The following is an 18,556-nucleotide window of genomic DNA, read 5'->3' as shown; positions in this document are numbered from 1 at the left end:
GGGGCCCTACCAGCATTTGGTGGGAGGCCAGCGGTGACGTTGGACATCCTGCACCGCACGGCCCGTCTTCCCTGCCCACGAAAGAATCATCCTGCACAACAATGAGCAGCGCCGAAGTGGAGAAACCACCCCTCCCCACCCCCCCTGGAGTTCTTCAGTCACCAGCACACAGCAGATGTTCAGTAAATTACAAGTGCGAAGTGTGTGGCTTCGTTTTCAGCACTTGCTTTGTTTGCAACATACGGCAGTTCTCCTTCAAGTAGCTCCACGTTTCTAACCCAGTGGTGTGGATGTCTTTTCTTGTCCTCTTCAACTTTTCTTTCTTGTGAGAGAGAGAGAGACAGGGAGACAGACAGAGAGGGGGAGAGAGCATCCCAAGCAGGCTCTGCGCGGCCGCCGCAGAGCCCGATGCGGGGCTCGAACCCACGAGCCGGAAGATGGTGACCTGAGCCGAAATCAAGTCGGACACTTAAGTGACTGAGCCGCCCAGGCGCCCCTGGGGGTCTTTTCTTTGTGTAACTCACTTTGAGCTATGCACTGAGCTCTACACGGCGGGTTACAAAAATAGGACAGATGATGTCCTTGCCCGCAAGACGTTCCGGTCCGGCGGGGAGGAGAGACGATTAGATGTGATTCCCACACAGGGTGTCAGGTGTCGGGACAGACCCACGCCAAGGGCAGCTGATGCCCGTCATGCCAACTGCTGACGTCATTAACTAATTAAGAGTATTAGGCACCTATTGTGTCATAGGCTCTGCTTTATTTATTTATTTATTTTTTAAATATACTTTAACGTTTATTTATTTTTGAGACAGAGAGAGACAGAGCATGAACGGGGGAGGGTCAGAGAGAGGGGGACACAGAATCTGAAACAGGCTCCAGGCTCTGAGCCGTCAGCCCAGAGCCTGACGCGGGGCTCGAACCCATGGACCGAGAGATCATGACCTGAGCCGAAGTCGGCCGCTCAACCGACTGAGCCACCCAGGCGCCCCTCTGCTTTAAACGTCGTGCCTGTTATCAACTCATTTAGTTCACACAGGAAGCAAATTAAGCGGGTGCTCTACTGACTATAACCACGTTCTGTCTTCCCTGCTTTGGGTTGACGTGCTTTATCTTTAAACTTTGGGCCACCACCTGCTACCTTTCTCAGACTTCCGAAACATCACCCTTTGTCATTTTGTACCTTGTCCGGTTTTAAAGGGTTTGATCACTTATTTTTCCCCCCCTCCAGCCCTTCTTATGCTTTCGCCTTTTAAATTTTTGCCTCTTCCCAATGTCACAGTTTTTTAAATCCACGAAAACCAATCTCGTCTCTCTGTTCCGCGATTCTTTTCATTTCCGTTTTCCGAAGTTCTCTCTCTTTGTTGTCTTTGGAAAGATTGCATTGTCGCCTCATTGCTTTGTAATTTTTCAGGACACCCGTCACTGACACCAGGTTTTTCGTGTAGGTTTTTCATCAGTCTGATTGTTTTCTTGTACACGAGCAGAGAGATTCAGCAGGACTCATTTTTGGCAAAACTCTTTTTTCTTAGAGAATTCCCTTAAGTTTACTGCTTTATGGCTCTGTTATTTTTTTAAACTTCGTTCTGTACTCCTGGTGATTTCTTTTTCTAATTCAGTGTGTACTATTTATAAAGGGCAGGCAGGAAGCGTGGTCATGGGCCAGCAGCTGTGGGAGAGCCCACGACCCCGGCAGAGGATGTTGGCCGTTCCGTGTGGCCGTCCAGTTCATCATTCCTTCATGCCATTCTTCACTGAACCCTCACAGACCGAGTTTAACCTGGTGTTACCGCTGTGACAGAAAAGACAAGCAATAATGGCCGTCACCACAACGATGCTCAATACACATGGAGTATTTACCATGCTACAGCCCTATTGCTAATTGTTTGTGTCAGTTGTCCAAACGAAATCTGTAGGAAAGATTCCTGTTTTACAGGTGAGGAAATTCGAGGGCCAGAGAAATTAACCAACTGGACCAAGTTCACGTTAACAAGGAAGTAGGACCCCAGATCTTTAGCCACTGGGTTAGACTGCTAAGCTCTATACAGCACAGCAAACTGGGCTGTTGAGTTATCTACCCCTTAGTGAGGGGAATGGCTTGCTTGGTCACCCTGCAGATAAAAGATTTAAAATTTTTTTTTAACGTTTATTTATTTTTGAGACAGAGAGAGACAGAGCATGAAGGGGGGAGGGGCAGAGAGAGAGGGAGACACAGAATCTGAAACAGGCTCCAGGCTCTGAGCGGTCAGCACAGAGCCCGACGCGGGGCTCGAACTCACGGACCGTGAGATCATGACCTGAGCCGAAGTCGGATGCTCAACCGACTGAGCCACAGGCGCCCCAGGTAAATGGTGATTTAAGGCCCACTCTGTCTGACTCCGGAGTTCTCTCCCTAGTCCCCACCTCTGCTGTCCTCTCTGATGGTAAATAATGGGAAGTCAACATCTTTGCAAAGTAGCATAAGTTCAAAAGATTTTAATACTTCATGGTCTTCTGGAGTGTTTACCAGGGAGGAAGAAAATTGGTGTTTTTTTTAATTTTTAAAGTTGATTTGTTTATTTTGAGAGAGAGAGAGAGAGAGAGCAGGGAGGGGAGAGAGAATCTCAGGCAGGTTCTGCACTGCCCGCACAGAGCCCACTGTGGGCCTCGAACTCACAAACCGCGAGAGCATGACCTCAGCCCAAATCAAGAGTTGGGCACTTAAGCGACTGAGCCACCCAGGCGCCCCAGAAAATTTGTAAGACATCATTTATTCGGGAAAAAAAAAATAGGTGTTACACCATAGGCTAGAATTTGGAAAAAAAAGATGGCCTCATATTTAAATATATAACCAACATTTCTTGGATATCTCTTAATCTGCCAGGCACTTTCATGCACGTATACATCTATGCTATATGTACATGGATAGGTAGATAGAGGTCTGCATACAAATACATCACGTCTCGGGGGCAAAATTTTATTCCCATTGTTCAGATGAGAAAGTTGAGGCTCAGAAAGGCAAAAGGCGACTTGCCTGAGGTCATGTGCCTCGCAAGTAGTGAAGGTGCGGGATGCGAACCCAGGTCTCAGGTTACAGCAGCTCGGGCTGGCTGCCCCGCTCACTTCGTCAGGGTCCCCCCTCCACAGAAGCTAAACGCATCTGGGGGTTGGAGAGAGGATCCCAGCCTCCAGGCACGGTTCTTCTCATTCGTCCCTGTGTCCATGCTTCCGGCTTCTGCGTCCTCCCCGTGTGCCCAGTGGGCAGCCATCAGCGCTCAGACGTGGGCCCCATGAGGACAGGCCTGAGTCCTCGAGCACAGAGGCCCACACACGGGGACGTTTTCTCCAGTCGTCGGTGGGACGCTTGCAAGCACGCCACAGCTGGCCAAGAGCACAGGCGTTGGGGGGGTCAAGGAGCCTGCTGTTACTCGAGGTTCCTGAGTCACCTAAGCTGTTTGCCTTTGGGCAAGCTACTCTGGGGGGCCTTAGTTTTGACATTTACGGACGAAGGCAATTGATGCGGCTGGGAACACTTTGTGAGGAAAAGAGAGAAGGACACGCGGGCACCGGCTGGGACAGGAGTCTGTTCACAAATGCCCCGTGAATCTCTGACTTGACGTAAGTAACCGTTTTCAAGATGTGTCCAAAGGCCTTGTCCCTGCCCTGGGTGATTCTCTTTGATTACCTGGAACTACTTCAGTGTCTTCTGGACCTTACTAGAACAAGCCCGCTGGACAGCACACACACACACACACACACACACACACACACACACGCACACACACACACGGCTCCCCCGGGGCTCCTTCCCCTTCACCGGGCTCCACAACGGAGCCACAGAAATGGCCAGATCCTACCCTCTGCCGTGCGTGTGCTGAGTCTGCATTTGTGGCTCAGGTTTCGTTGTGTTGGCACAGCAGAGGGCCCGGGGCTGAGGTTGGAGGGCCCGGTGGTTCAGACTTGAGGCTCCGATTCCAGGGACCAGGGTTCAACCCCAGCCCTACCGCTAGCTTCCTCTGTTTTCTCCAGCAGATTAGTGAACAGCGCCTACCGTGCTGGGCTCTTGTGAGCGAGGGCTAAATGAATTAAAACCTGCCAGGCCCTTGGAAGGATTCCTGTCACATACCAAGTGCTCAATAAATGCTAGGTATCTGTTAGGAAATGATGCCAGGCCCTCTCCCGCCAGGTTTATTCATTCACCTGCAGACACGACGCCTTTACCCCCATCTTTCACCTACGCCCATTATGTGGCAAAACATTCAGCGTGCCTCAGGCGTTGTGCGGTATTTATTTGCTAAATTATACCCCAGTCTCCGGAAAGGGCGCCATTTCTTCTGAATATCAAAGGTCTCCTTCAGGTCCTGGCCAGCGCTTGTCCGGATCCTGCAAAGTCAGACTTCCTGCCTTTAATTCTGTGTCCTACCACTGTGAGGGCTGTTTAACCTTAGACAAGTTCCTTAACCTCTCTGAACTCCAGCCTCCCATATAGATATAATAATAGTTCCTTCTCCGTTGAGATTATTTATGAACATATGTGAAAATTACTTAGTAAGATACCTTGCACTTAATATGAACCCAAAAAAGTAAGTTATACTTGCTATCTTGTACTCTCCCAGTTTCAGTCTGCATATCCTCCAAAGCTTATGATGAAACTTTGGTGCTAAGGTCAAAGCAAGGCGGACGTCCTATAAAACTTAGTTTTCAGAATTTCATATAAGTTGAGCTTAAGGGTATCACCTTTCAAGTTTCTGGTTTCCAGTACAACGTGAGAAAGTATCCGAATGCAAATCAGTCGTGATTGGATCGCGACACATCTCTCCTTTATTTTCTTTCTCAGTTAAGAAAATAAAACTGTCTCCAGGCACAGAATCACTTTCGCAGATCTGGCCTTTCCACACGCGATAGCACTCGAGTGGATGCTCCTGGAGACCCAGGAACACGGGGAAGGAGGGTGTTTCCCCTGCTCTTAGCAAAGCAGGCCTCCTCTAGTCGCCGACAGCTCAGGCTGCAGACCGGGCGATGTTTCCTGCACAAAGAGAGCCAGGGACAAAACGTGTCGCATCCTTCCGTGACACCAGAAATCACACACTGCGATTGGGAGGCCCAGGGAGCTGGTCCTCTCCCCCACCTCCGGTCTGGCCACCTGGCGGCAAGTAGCAGTGGTTTTTTTGTGCAGGGACAGCATGCACGTCCTGCATCAAATAGGGAAGCTGACTCTGTGAGCCTTTCCAGCTCTGAGCCTCCTGGCCTCACACAGCAGCGCCCCCAGTGCGGTCACCACCCTGGCGGGGAGGGAGGCCACGGGTTCAACAGAGAGAACCCTTTCCAATGGCAGGGGTGGAAGGAGGAGTTGCGGGGGGGGGGAGGTGGGGAGGGACTCGTCCTGTTCTGGAGAAGTTCGTGGAGGGCTTCCTATCTCGGTGACAATCTCCCCATTTCCGGTGATTACAAAACCGGACCAAAGTGGTGGGTGATTGGGATTTGCTCATGTGGCTGTGCCACGTTTTTTGCTCAGTTGGGCTGGACAGGTGTTTGCTGAGCACTAGGACCCCAGGCCCCGTGGAAGAGATGGAGGGACAGGGTGTCTGCCCTCTGGGTGTTCAGAATTCAGTAAGGCTGTGGATCTAGAGAAAGGAGGCCAAAAGGTAGTGTTCTATGTGATCTTCCGGCCATGCTTATGAAGCAGAGATTCCCTTAGTCCTGCCTGTGGACCTGCTGTAGTAGATCACTTTGGGGAGGGGCAGAGAGAGAGGGAGACACGGAATCCAGAGCAGGCTCCAGGCTCCGAGCTGTCAGCACAGAGCCCGACACGGGGCTCGAACTCACGGACCAGGAGATCATGACCTGAGCCGAAGTTGGATGCTTAGCCAGCTGAGCACCCAGGCGCCCCATTTTTTTTTTAACACAGCTTTACACTGAAGAGTTTTAAATGAAAGCTTTTAAAACATAAAGTTAGTTTAAATTAAATCTTAAAAGTTTCGAATTAAACTTACATTTTACTTAATGTACCGTACAGGTTGGCTCGTGCCGCTAAATATTTTCATGTGATTTTACGTTCTTTCGTATGTGCACAGCCCAGTTCATTCAGCCGTTTCCCCTGCTGCTAAAAATACGCAGTTTCCTTTTTCTCCCCATAAAGAACGCTGCGGTGAACATCCCTTACCAGAAGTTTCTGGCCTTGTACCTGATTACTTCCTTAAAATAGGTAACGACAAGTTAGGTTAAAAGGCCAAAAGATAAGAGTAAAGTTTTGCAACATGTTGCCAATTTGCTTTCCGTTCCAGCAGTGATTAGATTGTTTCAATTAAAAAAAAAAACCCAAAAAACCCAAAAACCAATTATCTCGGAGAGTCTGGCTGGCTCCATTGGAAGGAAGAGCATGTGACTCTTGATATCAGGGTCGTGAGCTCAAGCCCCACATTGGTCATAGAGATTCCTAAAAACAAAACACAAAACCAGTTATCTTTGGGATTTCGGTCATGCTTTTGTGCTTAGAAGATGAGAGCAATGTCCCCTTTTTCCTTTTTTGTAGTCTCATTTTCTACATGTAACTCTGGAATCCATTGGCATCAACATGGGTACATTTAGCATGAGGTGACCATGAATCCTTTTTCCCCAGCAGCTGACCAGTAGTCATCGAATCCTTTTACTCACGATTATTTTTTCGTGATTGTTGAGCCATACGTATGATCATAAAAACTCATTGTCTTTTCTCTTGTCTCTTTTTTTTCCTCTTGTCATTTTTTTTATTAGTTTTCTTTATTTTTGAGAGGCAGAGAGAGAGAGAGAGAGAGAGGGAGGGAGGGGCAGAGAGAGAGGGAGACACAGAATCCGCAGCAGGCTCCAAGCTCCGAGCTCTGAGCTGTCAGCACAGAGCCCGATATGGGGCTCGAACTCATGAACCGCGAGATCATGACCTGAGCTGAAGTCGGACGCTCAACCGACTGGGCCACCCAGGGGCCCCTAGTGTACTCCATTTCTATTCCCCTGATTTTTCAGTTGGGATTTTCTCTACTGCTACAGAATGTTACTTACTGTAGCGTGGTGATTCCTGTTACCTTTTGGCTGGGCAAGCCCCCCGCGGCTCCTCCCTCCCAAATCCCATTTGTATTCTAACTTCTCCGTTCTTTCAGATATACTTTTAAATTGGCTTCCACTTGGGAGTAAAATATTGAATCTGTAAAGCAATTCAGGCAGTATTTACATAGTTAACAGCAGTTAGCATCCCTTTACCGGAAATGCCTCCTTCCTTTATCCTCTGTAACATTGCATACTTTAGTTTTTCTTGTTGTTGTTGTTGTTGCTCTCACATTTGCTTTTGTTGTTGTCAAGGATGCTCTTTGGTGTTTTACATGATTGTTGCTACTGTGAATAAGATGGGTTTCATCATATCTTGTAAATGATGATTAGTGGGACATAGGAAAGCTGTTTATTCATTCAGCAAATATCTCGTGCTTACTGGTTGCTGAGCAGTGACTAGTCACTGTGCTGAGCACTGATCATCCGCTGTGCTAGGTACTAGGTGTCAGTGGCTCAAGCGAGCGTCATCCTCACATCAGTAGAGCTAACAATCCAACGTGACAAATAGGCATCAACCACCCCACCAAGCACATTCAGGTGCAATTGCAGTGTGTGCTAAGTGCACAGTGTGCAAGGGTAAAAAAAAAAAAAAGCAGGAAAATCCCACTTTGATGTAGTGATCAGGGAGCACCTCCCTGAAAAAAACTACCACGAAGTCCAGTCTCCTTATGAACAAGAGGAGGCAGCAAGGCAAGGAATGTGGGGAACGGTGTCTCCGGCACGGGGAACAGCATTAACGTTGGCTCCCAGGCGGGACAGGCCTATCAGAAGAACAGAAGTGAAACCATATTGGCTGGAACAAAGTGAGTAAGGGGAGAAATGGTGTGAAACGAACTTGAAGACGATCAAGCAGGCATTATTGCCATGATGAGGACTTGGCCTTTCTCCTTTTTTGAAGCAATAAATTTATCAGTCTAGCAATTTAAGAATCCATGTGCTCAGATAGGTACCGCACGCACATGTACAAAATGCACAACCTAGAAATTATAAACCCAGGCTTCCGGTTCTGTCCCCAGAACTATCCACGGCCTCGCTGAAGGAGACCGTGCATATAAAAATGATAACGAAGGGCGCCTGGGTGGCTCAGTGGGTTAAACGTCTGACTCTTCATTTTAGCTCAGGTTACAATCTCATGGTTTGTGAGATCAAGCCCCACGGCAGGCTCTGTGCTGGCAGCGTGGAGCCTGCTTGGGATTCTGTCTCTCTCCCTCTCTCTCTGCCCTTCCCCTGCTCGTGCTGTCTTTCTCTCTCTCTCCCTCTCTTTCTCAAAGTAAAGAAATAAACTTATCAAAAATGAAAGATTATTTTTAATCTCAGGGTTGTTTTTGTTTTTGTTTTTTTTTAATGAAAAGATACTGAATTTTATCAGTACCGTTTCATTTCAGTGGAATGAGTATATGTTTGCTTTTTGTTAAGTGGGCTTCACACCCAGTGTGGAGCCCAACGCAGGGCTTGAACTCACAACCCTGAGATCAAGACCTGAGCTGAGATCAAGAATCAGATGCTTAACTTACTGAGCCACCCAGGTGCCCCTGACTATATGTTTTTGAAAAGCTATAAATGTGAATTACATTAATTGAGTTGATAATGTTAAACTGTCATCATATTCCTGAGGAAAATTCCTTGTAGTCAACTTAAATTATTTTTTCTATCTCTTGATGGATTTGATTTGCTGATACTGCGTGTAGGTATCTCCTTCCACGTTCACGAGTGAGATTCACCAGTTACTTACCTTCATCCGCGAACCATATTGGTTTTGGTAAATGGCTTTGTCGGTCGTATAAACTGAGTTGGGGGGTTTTGCAATTTTCCTGTCTTTGGAAGAGATTATGAAATACTTAAATTCTTTCTTCTGCAATTATTTGTAAAGTGCCCCATTAGAGGCATCTGGACCCATTGCTTTCCTTATGAAAAGATTTTTTTTTTAATTTTTTTTAACGTTTATTTATTTTTGAGACAGAGAGACAGAGCATGAACGGGGGAGGGTCAGAGAGAGAGGGAGACACAGAATCCGAAACAGGCTCCAGGCTCTGAGCTGTCAGCACAGAGCCTGACGCGGGGCTCGAACCCACGGACAGTGAGATCGTGACCTGAGCCGAAGTCGGATGTTCGACCGACTGAGCCACCCAGGCGCCCCTGAAAAGATTTTTAATTATGGTTCCATTTATTGATTTTTTTTCTCCTTGTTTCTCGAGTCAGTTCTGGTAAAGATGTATTTTGAGAAGTACATCAGTGTCATTGCAGATTTTTTTTAGCATTAAACTTCATAACATTTTTATGACCTATTAATTTCTGCAATGTCTTTGTCCCATTTCCTATCCTTAACATTGCTTGTTTGGACCTTGTCTCTTTTTTTAAATTAAGCTTGTAAGAATTCTTACTGGTTGCTAGTGTTTTTGGAAAATGAGCTTTTGACTTCACTGATCCTCTTTAGTATATATTTGTTTTTTATTTATTTCTGCACCTATTTTATTATTTTTTCCTTCCACCTACTTTGGATTTATTCTTTTTCATTTTTTGCTAAATCCTTAAATTGAATGGCTAGCACAGGAACTTTCAGCCTTTTTAAGAATAAAGCATTGATTACTATACATTCCTCTGTGAGGTCTACTAAATTTTGTTCAGTAGTATTTTCATTATTCATCAGCTATGCATATTTTCTTTAAAAATTTTTTAATGTTTATTTTTGAGAGAGACAGAGTGTGAGCAGGGGAGGGGCAGAGAGAGAGGGAGACGCAGAATCTGAAGCAGGCTCCGGGCTCTGAGCTGTCCGCACAGAGCCCCATGCGGGGCTCGAACTCATGGACCGCGAGATCATGACCTGAGCTGAAGTTGCCCACTTAACCAACTGAGCCACCCAGGTGCCCCATTATGCATATTTTCCATTATAATATATTTCTAGATCCATGAGTTAGTTAGAAATATTTTTAATTTCCAAACACATGATGTTGTCTTAATTATCTGTTAAAATTTCTGTGTAAATTGACTTTAGTGTAGTTAGTGACTATGGTTATATAACACTAGTTGGTTGAAATTTGTTGAAGCTACCTTCAGGTTTTATCATATAGTCCTATTTATAATTGTTCAATATGTACCTAAATAGAATTTGTACCATCTAGTTGCTGCATAGTGTTCATTTCACGTTGGTTAGTTGTATGAGCTATTCAAAGTGTCTGTCTTAGTTCTGTTTTGGCCTTCAAACTTTTTGTTAAGCAGGCTCTGCACTTAGCACTGAGCCCGACGTGAGATCTCCGTCTCGCCACCGTGGGATCGTGACCTGAGCCAAAACCAAGAGCCGGATGGTTAACTGGCTGAGCCACCCAGTTGCCCCTCTTGCTGATTTTTAACTGCTTGGTTTGTTAACTGCTGATCATTATGTAAAAAATATACCAACGTGATGGTAGACTTGTAAATAATGTCACAGACTTCTCTCATACTTGGCATTGGGTGTTCTGAGCTATGTCGTTACATGTGCTCAAGTTCATAATTTTCGTATCTTTCTGGTAAATTAAAGCTCTTACCGTTACCTCGTGATTTTTATCGCTCGTGATGTTGTCTTCCTTCAGTTCTCTTTCATTTTATTTACACAGCAAAACCCGCTGTATTCTGTTTTGGCCTTCAGACTTTTTGTTTCAATGTGTTTTGGAAATGTATTTCTTTTTATCTACCCTGAAAAATCTTTATTGTAACTGGAGAGCGTGTCCCCTGTCTATGACATTTTCCTCTGTTTCCCAGATTATTCTTGGTTTATTGATTTATCTTTAAGTTTACTGGGTTTTTTTTTTCTTCTGTCACCGACATTATGCTGTTAAAATCCTCCAGTGACGGTTTTGTTTTGAAATGTTGTGTTTTCCACTTCTGGAATTTTCATTTGTGTGTGTGTGTGTGTGTGTGTGTGTGTGTGTGTGTGGTTTCTACTTCTCTGCCAAGAGTTGGCTTTGCATTCATTGCCAGCATGCTTACCTTTACATCATTGACAAAAGCCATAAAAGTTACTAGAATTTTTGTCTGCTAATGCCAGCATTTGGGGGGGGGCATCAGAATACATCTCGGTTCCTTTTTTTTCTCTTTCGAGTCAGTCACATTTTCGTGTCTATTCCTATATCACATAATTTTGCATTGTGTTTAGGACACTGTGATGGCTATGTGTTTAAGATTGTAGATTCTCTTGCATTCTTTGGGAAACAATGCTTTTTTGTTTTGTTTTGTTTTGTTTCAGCAAGTGATTAACTTGGTGCAAATGAAATGACAATATTGGTCTTTTGGAAGGCAATTCAAATCTCAGTTAAATTCTTTTACCATCAGCTTGATCACTTGCTGTCTTCCCTGTGGATATGTGGCTCAGAGAAGATTTTATATAAGAACTTAAGCTTCCCTCTCACTGGTTCCCTTCTTTGGGGGATTTGCCCCTCATTTCCTGGCAGTTGTAGTTGTCTGAACTCTGATCTTTGCTTTTTCAGGCCGCCTGGGTTTTCTGCTTGAGTTTTTGCTACCCTACAAGGTGCCATCCGTGACTTGCCTCAGGCTAAAGCCATAAAAATAAAAAAAATCCACACTTGGCTATTTGTTTCTTCCAAGTATTGACTCCTTTCCAGAACCTTCCTGCTTTTCTTCACTGGAGAGTAGTTTGAAAGGGGAAAATGTGCAAGTAAGAACCCTAATGTGAAGGTCGAGCCAGGAGACTTTGGTGTGGTAGGGATAGGATAATAGCCACGGGGATTAAAAGCAGTTAATGAATATGATATCTTTTTTAATATAATTTATTGTCAATTTGGTTTCCATACCACACCCAGTGCTCATCCCAACAAGTGCCCTCCTCAGTGCCCATCACCCACTTTCCCCTCTCCCCCATGCACCACCCCCCCCGCCCCCGTCAACCCTCAGTTTGTTCTCTGTATTTAAGAGACTCCTATGGTTTGCCTCCCTCCTTCTCTGTTTGTAACTTTTTCTTTCCTTCCCCTCCCCCACGGTCTTCTGTTAAGTTTCTCAAGATCCGCATGAGTGAAAACATATGATTGACTGACTTATTTCACTTGGCATAATACCCTCCAGCTCCATCCACGTTGCCGCAAATGGCAGAATTTCATTCTTTCTCATTGCCAAGTAGATTCCCATTGTATGTATAAACCACATCTTCTTTTTCCATTCAGTTATGATATCTTTTTTTGAGTTAGAAGCCACAGGACTTGGATGTTACCAAACAGTACAAAGGCAAAACAGGAGAGCGCCGTCCAACTACTAACCTCTCCTGTTTCTTATTCGTCTCTTTCCCTTCTTCCGACCTGCTTCTCCAATCCTCTGAAAGGCTAACGACCCACTTCCGCTAGTGAAGAGGAAGTGAGGCAGAGTGAGGAAGAGAGAAGCCCCCTCTCATCTTACCTTAAGTTTCCAATTCAGGCCCAAATCCAGACTTCCAGCGGGAGAAGCTTTAAGTTGAATAGAAAGTTCGAGGGCGGCCTCTCTGAGGCACTGTTCCACCCAAGGCCTGAATGAAGGATATGGTTCTGTTAGCCTCATACTTTACACGAGTACCTTAAGGTTTACCTTGGGAGCCTTTCTTTATGTTTTCCTCTTTGTCTCCACACAGCTGTTGTTTTAACCATCTGACCGGCCTATGTTTGCAAATGTGTTTTAGGTGATGGCCCAGGCAGTGCTGTTCATGTGTATGAACACGGCTGGAACCTTCATCAGTTACCTGTCAGACCGGGCCCAGCGCCAAGCCTTCCTGGAGACACGGAGGTGTGTGGAGGCCAGGCTGCGCCTGGAGACGGAAAACCAAAGACAGGTACCAAATGGAAGGGCCTGGCGTTGGGTATCCCCGGCCAGTCTGAGATCCATGGAGCTTTTTTTCTTTTTTTCCTCCCCAAACAAATCTTGACTTCAAGCGTTCTCTTAAAGGCTGCGTCCAGGATTCCAGGGTCCAAAGTAGTTACGTTCGACTTCTAGCTCAAAGCACGTCTGGTTTTTTTTCCCACCTTCAATTAAAGGCCGTCTACGAGAAATAAAGCGATTTGTCCCAGAGTGCTTTTCTGACACGTGGACTGACATCTGTGTTTGTGAACGAGGCCGTGGGTCCTAAAAACCACGAACATTCTCATTTTTGATCCTCCTGTCTTGAAACCGTGAATGGTTATTTCAAGTAAATGTTTTCCTGACCTACCAATTCAAACTGTAGTAAGCTTATGGAAGAATCTCATGTATGTGTGGGTCCTGACGCCTCGTCCTGATTTTCGGAAGAGATTACCAAACACAGTATATCTCGTGGAACATGATGGCGGTCCCAGGCCAGGGGATGCAGTAGGGAAAGCAGGTGGGGTTGGGTTCGGGGCCATGAGTTTCCAGTTTGAAGAGACTGAAATTCAGTTTCGTAGACCTCCTGATTGGGTGGATGTTATAAGGATTTAAAAAGTAGTTTTGGCGTTGAATTATATAATTCAAATATATATTGGCTTTGAATATATATATATCCCGCCGGATGAATTAGCTTTCAAAAAATAAAGATTTTCCCCGGGAAAATTATTCATACCCTCTTCAAAATTCGTGCACATCTTTGCCTCTGAAAGCCGTTTTCAAAGAGGAATAACAGGAATGTGTGGAAAATTGATTATAGAACCAGCATATAATCTAAGTTGATTTGCTCTTGGGAGTTCTGGGTGCAACAGATGTATTAGTTCTCTCGTCTTAGGCTCTCTTTCAGAAATGTTACGTCTGTGGATACGCACATGTTATATTAAGCTTTACGCGATAATAGTTTGAGAAATTATAAAGAGAGTAGCTGCCCCCAAAAAGCGCCACATTTTCTTCATCTTAATTTGGTCAGATCATCAGTAAAAACATGGATCTTTGAAGTGACGGGAGCCACGTCTGGGCAACCTTCAGTGAGGCAGGTAGGCAGGTGCAACTGCCCCAAACTCAAGTCCCACTGCCACATGCCATTGCCAGGGGCACAGAGGAAACTACCAAATTTCCAGGCCCTCCGTGGACTTCATAGGATGCGGAATATCAGAATCCAGTTTCTCAAATTAATGTCTAGAGCCGTCATGCAACTTCATAGTAGATTGATTATAGCGGTCCTGAATGTCCTTATAAAATAATCCAGAAAAATAGCTTGAAATCAACCTTGTGCAATAAACATGGGTATCTTCCGGGACGATATGTCGTGTTCCTCTGCAAAACAGAGCACCCGCCAGACTGGCCCGTCACTCTTTCCATGGGACGCGAGCCAATTCAGAGAATGCTGTCGTATTAATAATTTATTCGACTGTTGTTGGTGTTCTTTTGCGACCAGAGCTGCAGTTGTGGGTGAGTTGTCTGGGAAGCTCAGGCTTTTGTTTAATGTTTACGAAGTATGGGAGGCACTGGAAAGGGCTGCTTTATCATACCCCTAAGACTTTTCTTCCGTCTCCCCTCCTTCAGGTTGAGTGCCCTGGAGTCACTGTCATCTAGTCATCTCACATGGCAGAGGGACCTTCCTTCGTCTTTCATAATCTTTATTTTTTTAAGCTGGTGGAAGGACGAAGGAAAGAACAGTATACAGAGGCGAGAACCCGTGACAGCTGGAAGATAGGGAGCAGTGACTAGAGTTCATGCATTAGCTGTCCTAACACCTGGTTGGGCCACTGGAGCCAGTGAGTTCTTGTCTTTGTTCCTCATCCAAACATGAGCCAATGGCTTCCTTTCCAGCTTTATGTTTGCCTCAAGTGAGATCATGTGTATGCATCAATACAAAATTATAAGTCGGCCTCTTTATAAGAAAAGACTGTCTTTCGGTGGAATACTCTTCGTTCTAAATATGCAGCAAACTACGCTGTAGGTTTGGTGTAGCCCTGGCCTCACAACTATGATACTGTGTTTCCGGTATATTGACCATTCCCTTCCCCCCCGTGGTAGTAGCTAAGACAGCTGACTCTGTTTCACTCGGTGATAAAATTACTTTCCATTTGGTCTCTGCTTCAAGTCCCCATTATCCCTGAGAACTTCCCCGGTGGTAGAGAGACAGAGAAGCCTTTCAAATGAGACTCTTCAGGATTGGACATCTTTGCTGGATGACTTACTATCTTAGTGAGCCCCAGCAAGCTCGGAGCTTTGGTTGCTCCATCTGTGGCATGGGACTGATAACACTCTTCCCGAAGAGGCAGCGTAATGAGAAGTACTGTGTGTCGTGCCCTTGCAGCTCAGTGAGGAGTGTGCATGATGGTGCATAATGATGCATGAGTCAGCCAGAGTAGCTCAATCCCGGGAGGGACTCCTGTGAGAACATATTATGGATTGGCTGGTCTCTGTTGAAACCCCAAGTGTAAGTTACTCATTGGGAAGGAAATCAGGATCGTGGTTTGCCTCACGTTCATAGCAACATTAGGCTCCATATCTGTTAAAATATCTTGTGTCATTAATGAATCCAACCCCATTTACCTCTTATCAGAGCTAATTGCAGTACCGTAACTGTTAGAAATTCTATACCCTGCAAAGCAGACCCTGAAAGAGCCTCAGTGACAGCAGATCCTTTTTCCTTGGGAAGTGATCCCCAAAGGAGACTAAATTTCATTTTTTTGTACTTACAAATGCAGAATCAAGGGGCCTTATTCCACAGAAATGTTCAAGCTCTGTGGGATTCTTCGAGAACTGGCTTTATCCCATGGTAGGATACAAAGGAAATCGTCAAATGACTTTATTTGTTCAATCACGAATTAATTCATTTATTGAGGATCTGTTATGTGCCATGAACTTTGCTGAACATTGGGAACATAACAGTGACTAGCAGCTGGTTCCTGGTCTTACAGAGTTTACTGGGTTTGGAAAGGGGTGGCTCTACAAATGCCTATGGCATTAATGTATGGGCCAAACCTAGAAGCAAGCTGATGGAAGGCTACCTACAAGACACGGTGCCTGAGTTGACCTGTGAGTAGGATTTAGCTCGGCAGAGAAGCAGTGAAGAGTGCCACGTAAGGGTCCATCAACACAAACAACCTAAAAGAAGGGAGGACGCAGGTTGTTCGGACAATTAGAAGCACTCCATGATGACCTACGCCCATTATTCACTTACGCACTCGTCCATCCATTCATCCACTCATGGTGGGGTTACAGAGACAAATAAGTCTCTGTCTGTCCTCTGGATTGGGCCTGGAGGATGAGTAGAACTTTCATTATTGGAAGAGGGGGGAGAAAGAAATAGCAAAGATACTGATGATGTGATGCATATGATGTGATGAAGGACAGCAACATGGGAACGTAGGTTTTCTCTGAGAGCCCCTAGCAAAGTTATGTACTTCCTTCAATGGCAAACTATTCCACTCACTTTGACATTCAATGTATATTTATTGAGTGTTAACTATGTGGTATGCATACCAAAATGAAGAAGGTCTACTGCACATCTTTATTACACCATGCCACACTTGACCTTGATCATTGCATGCCTGTTTGGTAGGGTATCTGGGAGCTCCTTAAAACTCACCCGTGGCTCATTCGTCCATACGGCCCACCTAGCAGTGCCTGAAAACCAGCATGGAGTATATGGTTATAAAGTGACTGAAATTGTCAATGGTTAATAGTGGTTTCCAATAGTTTTTCCAGAGAAAAACTGCCTAGCATCAGTTGGAGAATAAATGGCACATGAACCCTGCCGTCGCTTGTGTGGCGGGTCCCATGGCATGATGACGCCTGAGGTCAGGGGAAGAAGAGGCTCTGTCCTTGGATAACCTGAGGTTGCATGGGTGGTTCCGTGGTCAAGAGCAAGCAGGCAGGAAAGACGAGCAAATGTTAACACTTTGTGCTCAAAGTCTCTACAACCGAGATTTTTAACAAAGCTTCTTGAAGGCGGCTCTTACCACCTTTCCCTCCCATGGCGGCTGGCACAGTGCCAGACAGAAGGTACCGAATGGGTCTGAATGTTGACATGTTTCATTTAGATGATTGATATCAAGAGGTTGAGCACATATTGATTTTTTCCTTTGGTCAGGCAAGGGCATCGCCTTTTAAAAAAAAATATTAATTTGGGGGCACCTGGGTGGCTCAGTTGGTTAAGCGGCTGACTCGATTTCAGCTCAGGTCAGATCTCACGCTTTGTGAGATTGAGCCCCACGTAAGGCTGTGCACTGACAGTGTGGGGCCTGGATTCTCTCCCTCTCTCTCTCTCTCTCTCTGTCTCTCTCTATCTATCTGCCCTATATCTCTCACACATGCTTTTCCCTTCTCTCTCAGGTAAAGAAGTAAACTTTAAAAAGAAACAAATAAAAGGTAATTTTTATCCCCAGTCGTCACCTGCATGGCGCATACTAAACATCTCTGGGTCTCTTGGTCTCCAGCTTCTGTTTCTCCAATCTGTTCTCCTTTCCAAAAGCCTGGTCTGGTTCAGAAGCCTGGATATAGGCTAGTGCTTTAGAGCCAAACCTTCAATGTCTGGAAGATCTGGATTCCTCCAGTCCTACTTTCTGTGCTTCCTGGCTATGGAAACATAGGTACACTAGTCCTCCTAGAGACCTTGATTTTGTGGGTATGAGATGAGCATGATGATTGTGCCTTCTTCCAAGAGTTGTGGTGCGGATTAAGGAGGAACAGTTCTTAGCCCAAGGCAGAGGGTGTACTCAAGCCATACGAAAGACGATGCTATGATGATAATGCCATTGATGTCACTCTTCTCTCTGCGGGAAAACCCTTCAGTGGCCATGTTCCCTCCAAGACAAAATCCGAACCCCCACACATGGCCCACCTTCCAGCCCCCATCCTCTCTCCCAGATTCTCCACTCTCACAATACTGGATGGCCGACCATCATCCCCCGGAACTGCTGTTCGACTGTCCTGTGCTGTTCGGTTCTCTCAGCCTGGAAAGCCCACCTCCCTCCTAACGTCTCCACCCAGACAATTCTGGGATCCTTCCTCCACGAGGCTTGGTTTCCTCTTTCCAAGTTGAGTGGAAATGCTTTGTGTAGATTTGCAGGCTTCCAGCCTTCCTTAAAGTTAACTCTGCTATAGAGCCTGTCACACCTGATGCCACGGACTAGTCTGTGTTTCCCTCTGTCCTCTACAGCCAATAAGGGCTACTTAAAGATGTCTGCTCTTTCTAATTCACCTGGTTCTCTGGCATTTATCCAGCACAATGGCTGGAATAAAAGATCTTCTGATTAATGTCTGGTTAACTGATTTATATTGAAATCAAACTTTGGCCCCCGGGCCTGACTTCCGCCTACACGAGGGTCATGTTGTAATAATTCTCCTATGTAAAAGTGAAGGGGTCTCTGCCCTTTGTGACCCCCATCAAAAACGGCATGGGGAGGGCTCTTATCCAATTCAGGAATAGACTGGGACAGACTGAGCACATGTCTTGTACAAACCTGTTAGGGGAATTTTCCATCTAGAAGCTGAATCTTAAGACATCTGTCTTTGGGGAACTGGATCCTAATCACTGTAGTTACTGTGATCCCACTGCTCCTCCCAAATGATCCAATGGCCTCTGTTTATTTTAAATATTAAAATGAATTAATCGTTTTTCTTTTAGTTTGAG

The 18,556-nt window shown here is 45.5% G+C and overlaps 1 protein-coding gene across 3 annotated transcripts in view; it reads left to right on the top strand.

Annotated features, from left to right (window-relative positions):
* Window positions 1-18,556, top strand: part of ADCY8 (adenylate cyclase 8) — a 226,152-nt gene that overhangs the window by 37,637 nt on the left and 169,959 nt on the right. For all 3 annotated transcript variants that reach the window (XM_019823138.3, XM_019823137.3, XM_004000120.5), the window contains exon 2: window positions 12,695-12,844. In XM_019823138.3, coding sequence (XP_019678697.1) covers window positions 12,695-12,844 — 150 coding nt within the window. The remainder of the gene's footprint in view (window positions 1-12,694; window positions 12,845-18,556) is intronic.

The sequence above is a fragment of the Felis catus genome, chromosome F2 (assembly GCF_018350175.1).
Source record: "Felis catus isolate Fca126 chromosome F2, F.catus_Fca126_mat1.0, whole genome shotgun sequence".
Lineage (NCBI taxonomy): Eukaryota > Metazoa > Chordata > Mammalia > Carnivora > Felidae > Felis > Felis catus.
The sequence above is the reverse complement of the archived record's forward strand: the minus strand, read 5'-3'. Positions and strand labels throughout refer to the sequence as shown.